General features: G+C 45.5%; 1 protein-coding gene across 1 annotated transcript in view; it reads left to right on the top strand.

Annotated features, from left to right (window-relative positions):
* Positions 1-5,000, top strand: part of slit2 (slit homolog 2 (Drosophila)) — a 75,401-nt gene that overhangs the window by 60,256 nt on the left and 10,145 nt on the right. Inside the window, exons 23-27 of the mRNA XM_071923268.2 lie at positions 421-492; positions 643-714; positions 1,777-1,940; positions 3,099-3,223; positions 3,461-3,558. Coding sequence (XP_071779369.2) covers positions 421-492; positions 643-714; positions 1,777-1,940; positions 3,099-3,223; positions 3,461-3,558 — 531 coding nt within the window. The remainder of the gene's footprint in view (positions 1-420; positions 493-642; positions 715-1,776; positions 1,941-3,098; positions 3,224-3,460; positions 3,559-5,000) is intronic.

Below are 5,000 nucleotides of genomic sequence, written 5' to 3'. Positions count from 1 at the left end.
ATCGAGTGTTTATTTGCCAATATAACAATGCAAATGTATTATTTCATATTTGAATAAAATTGTGCCTGAAAAGCACCAAAATGCCCCTAAAAATCAGATCAAAGGCGACAAATGCCCTGTGAAAAAAGGTTAATTTCTTACCCTAGTGTGGGTGTGTGTGTATGCAAGCTCAGGTACGTGTGTGTGTTTGTAGGCACGTATGTGTGTGTATGCGTGCGTGTTTCGGGACGGGGGTATCGGGACGGGTGTGTGTGCGTGCGTTTGTGTCGACGGGTGTGTTGAATTACGTGTCTGTGTTTGCTCGACTGCTTCGCTCGACAGAATGTAAGTCATAAGCGTGATTGTGCTATGAAACGCCAATGAAAATCTACCTGCGTGGTCGTTTCTCTGCGCGCTAATGTGTTTATTGTGTGTGTGAAGCATCCTGAGCTACAACCGCCTGCGGTGCATACCAGTGAGGGCGTTCGACGGGCTCAAGTCTCTCCGCCTGCTGTGAGTATCTGTGCTGACACATTCGGGGTGGTGGATAGTCCTTAGTCAGACTGATGTTAAAGAAGTGTTCCAGACTCTTAACATTCCTTCCCTTTTCTACTTTTGGGCGCTCTGTTTCTCTTTTTCCCGCTTTGTCTCGCTCCCCCTCAGATCTCTCCATGGTAACGACATATCGGTGATACCGGAGGGAGCCTTCAAAGACCTATCATCGCTCTCCCACCTGTGAGTGGCATGCACACACACACACACACACACACACACACACACACATACATGCACACACACATCACATCACTGTTCATGTCTTTCTCTGATAGAAGTGTCTACCTTCTCACATTATAGAATTGCAAAAGGCAAAACACATTATCATGACAAAAGAGCCTTTTCTCATCGCCCGAAAGGAAAATGTCTATTCAGTGAGGCTTGTCTGTAAAGGTATTGGGCTGCCAAAAGTAGCAGAGCAACAAACCTGTCAACAGCCCCTCCTTCTTCCTCCTCTCCTTTGTTCGACTTGGATTCAGAGGAGACGAGGGCTTACAGCAGTATCCTGAGCACACCCACCCTATTTTCTGCAGCATTAACAGTAGATCCAAATAATTGCTATTAAAATAGAAGGGTGGGGTCACGATACCACAATTGGGGATCTACTGTACCTTCCTCCCTTCAGCAGTACATCCTCCTCTTTCACTACAGCAACAAAATGGGTTTTGTAGGTTGTTTTCATTGGTAAAATAATGTTAAAGGTGCTACATGTAGCATTTTAATATGAGTGAATCATCACCACAGTAATTTTGAGACTGTAGTATAATTATCATAAACAATATGAGACCATTGCTGAGAAGATTGGCAGCCTCTACACTGCATCTTACATTGTGCGCCACCGGGTCAGATTTGCTTTATACTGTAGCACAAAGGGAGATTGCTTTACGGTACTAAATAAACAGGAGGAGTACCACTGTTCTTCCCAACTCCACCTAGCTGCAGACCACGGAACAGGGCGGAGTCAAATGTGGGCGGGGCCAAACATTTAACTCCTCCCACTATGTGCTTTTCCAACCACAAGCCTTTACAGTCAGGTTAGCTGTGGCAGACATGATCACAGTTAATTTGACAACGATGTATTGATGTTTAAAAATGCTACTTGTAGGACATTTAATATTGTGTGAATAAATACAACGAGGCTTGAAGCTCTTAGGAGAAACCTCATTGCTATACATCCTGCATATCTGTTCCTGTCACTGAACTGTGTTTTGTCCTCCCTCTCCCCCCCTCGCCCCCTGGCAGCGCTCTGGGTGCCAACCCTCTCTACTGTGACTGCCACATGCAGTGGCTGTCAGACTGGGTGAAGAGCGGCTACAAGGAGCCCGGCATCGCCCGCTGCGCCGGACCCGGCGACATGACCGACAAACTGCTGCTCACCACGCCTTCCAAGAAGTTCACCTGCACAGGTAAACACACTGACACACAAATACACACAAATACACACACGCTACAGAAGCACAAGAGCACATACACACGTCAGCACACACACATACAGACACACATGTATGTAGATTGAACAAATGCACTTTCTTAGGTCCGACAAGACAAGCACATACACATCCATACTCTACAAACAAGCAGACTATTCCTATTTAGTACCATCCAATACACACACACACTTGCTGCGGACTCCTAGAGGGGACCACAAGTTGCCTGATGAGTTTGAATTTTACAATCCACAAATTTGTTTGTGAGCATGGTTTTGGCAGTAACTCATTATATCACAGAATGCTACTGACTGTTGACCCCTAACCTTGTTACATCACATTAAGTATGAATACATTACTGAAATCTATTTTTAACCTAATCTAACTGACGCACTGTAGAAGTCCCCGGGCCTTGTGGTTTTCTGGTGCCAGGTAAAGTAGCCAATCACATCGCAGTACTACCTCCTCAGTCCCGGCTTCCCCAGCTCCTTGAGCCAGTCCCAGCCCAGCTACTCTCCATCCTTTGAACTTTGACCCAGCCCAGAATGCACCTCTCCTCTTCCCTTTCAGTCCCAGTGTTCTGACCTGCAGTGTTTGACCCGACTGTTGAAACTTTGTGTTCTCTCCTATGAATGTCTTCTATAATGTCATGGTCCTGCAAAGGAAACCTTGCATCTTTCTTCTTGACAACCCAGTTACAAACCTGCAACTCAACCTCCTGCCTCTAACATCCATGCAAGGTTTTAAGAGTTTATACAAGGTTTAACAAGTTTCTAAGCGCTTATCTTACATTATGGAAAAGGGAAGGTTTTTTTTAATTGTTGCAATTGACCACTTATTAATCACACAGTCATTTGCTTCCTCACATATAGTTGACAATGTTCCAATCCAAACCATTATATAATGCATAGTGAAATGTCAAAAATGCATAGCATTCAATGAGTAAAGCTGCCAGCTTTTCTCTACTCCAGAAAAAGTTGACTTTTTGGAGATGCAAGGTTTTTGCAGGTCCTGACAATATGCTGCTGTCTGATTGTATGTAAACCTATGCATTGTCTTACACCTCTAAGCCCAGATGTTCTTATAAAACTAATTAATCTGTGTATGTGTGTGTGTGTGTGTGTGTGTGTGATACAGGCCCAGTGGATGTGAGTATCCAGGCTAAGTGTGAGCCCTGCCTGTCCAGCCCCTGCAAGAACGACGGCACCTGCTCCAATGACCCTGTACACTACTACCGCTGCACTTGCCCCTATGGATTTAAGGTACACATATACAGTACACACACAAACACACACATACACACACACAGACGTAATTCCTATATAAACCATCAGGTCCATTCTTTTTTGAAGTTTTGACACAGTTTTTGGAGAAGAGAGTATTCCAATGACAAGGAGATAATGAGAAGCTTTCAAGAATAAATGCTTCAAAAGCTGTTCGTCTCTGAATTTGTGTGTGTGTGTGTGTGTGTGTGTGTGTGTGTGTGTGTGTGTGTGTAGGGCCAGAACTGCGAGGAGCCCATCCATGCCTGTATCAGTAACCCCTGCCAGAACGCTGGCACTTGCCACCTGAAGGAGGGAGAGGAGAGCAACTTTTGGTGAGAGACTCCTGACATTGCACAAAAACACACACACACACACACACACACACACACACACACCGACCCTATGAAGTATAAACACATAAGCACACAGAACTCCCTCGCACCCTGACTTTCCCCTTAAATTTCCCCTTTAAGTAGCTTCAAAGTTAGAAAAAACATTTTTCCACATATTCTATATCTGCTCACTCCAACGCTTTATTGACGCTATATCACATTTATATTGAGTGAAATATTCAAACCCAAGATGCCATTTTTTTATGGCTGCACCATGACATCAAATGGAAAAAGATGTCTTGGGCATAATTTTCTTCACATTTCCCTGTAATTCAGCATGAAAATATCTCTTTGGAAACCTTGGGATCTTGACTTGAATTTAAAATGAAGTTCTGTGGTTTTGAACAAAGCTCAGCCACGAAACCTGCGTTTGTAACGCTGGACCCACCGGTGTGGGACCAGCAGGGTGGAACAGGTTTTAAGCTTGCGTCCATACCAGTTTAAGACGTAGATGCGGTGAATCACGCGAAGCATCAGGTCGGAGATCAATTAACCGGTGAACCGGTGATTACTGGGTACACACCAGACGTAGCATGTGATCCGTAGACGCTCGTCAGATCGGACCGTCGCTGCTAATGACCGGTGGGAATGAATTTCCAGGAGGCAGCGGGCTCAGGGGAGCCGTCCTGTCCTCCGCCTGTCTGTGAGCCGGTTAGTGCTGCTGGGAGAATAGCCTTGTCTTCATTAGGCTGTTTAGTATTAATGTGGCGTTGGGTGGGGTGGGGTGGGGGGGGGGGGGGGGTTCGGTGGTGTAGGGGAGGTGGGGTGGTGACTAACGCCTGTCTGCATGTTCCTAGGAGATTAGAGCCGCCCACTCAGACACTCAGACTCGCCCTGTATCGCATCTCTTCCCGTTCTTGTCTCCCACTCTTTCTGTCCTTCTCTCTCTCTCTCTCTCTCTCTCAATCTCTGGGTCTGTTTTCCTTCTATTATTTATTTATTTTTTGATCCTTTTGTGTTTCTGCACTCGGTCTTTTCTCTTTGTGTCTACGTCTCTGTCTTTGTACGCCTTATTTTCCCTCTCTGGTGTGGTGGGGTAGAATATTCATCGTGAAGAGCTGTCGTTGACTATATAATGAGATATTAATCCACCTGAGTACGTGCCGCATAGCAGCTCTTTATTAGGCCCATAATATGCCACTCGGTGTGTGTGTGTGTGTGTGTGGGTGGGTGTGTGCGTGTGTGTGTACGTACGCAGTAATAAACCTGAGTAGTAGTTATAGAGTTGAGGCACGCTCACGTTAACAGAATAATGACTTTCCGCTGGGGATATGTAGATGGAGCTGACGCTGCTGTTATGAGGACGTGTGTGGGTGTGTGTGTGTGTGTGTGTGTGTACATGTATATGAGCGAGAGAAACAGTCAGTGTGTATGTGAGTATA

The sequence above is a fragment of the Centroberyx gerrardi genome, chromosome 3, assembly GCF_048128805.1.
Source record: "Centroberyx gerrardi isolate f3 chromosome 3, fCenGer3.hap1.cur.20231027, whole genome shotgun sequence".
NCBI classification, from domain to species: domain Eukaryota; kingdom Metazoa; phylum Chordata; class Actinopteri; order Beryciformes; family Berycidae; genus Centroberyx; species Centroberyx gerrardi.
This window is presented reverse-complemented; position numbering and strand designations above follow the sequence as displayed.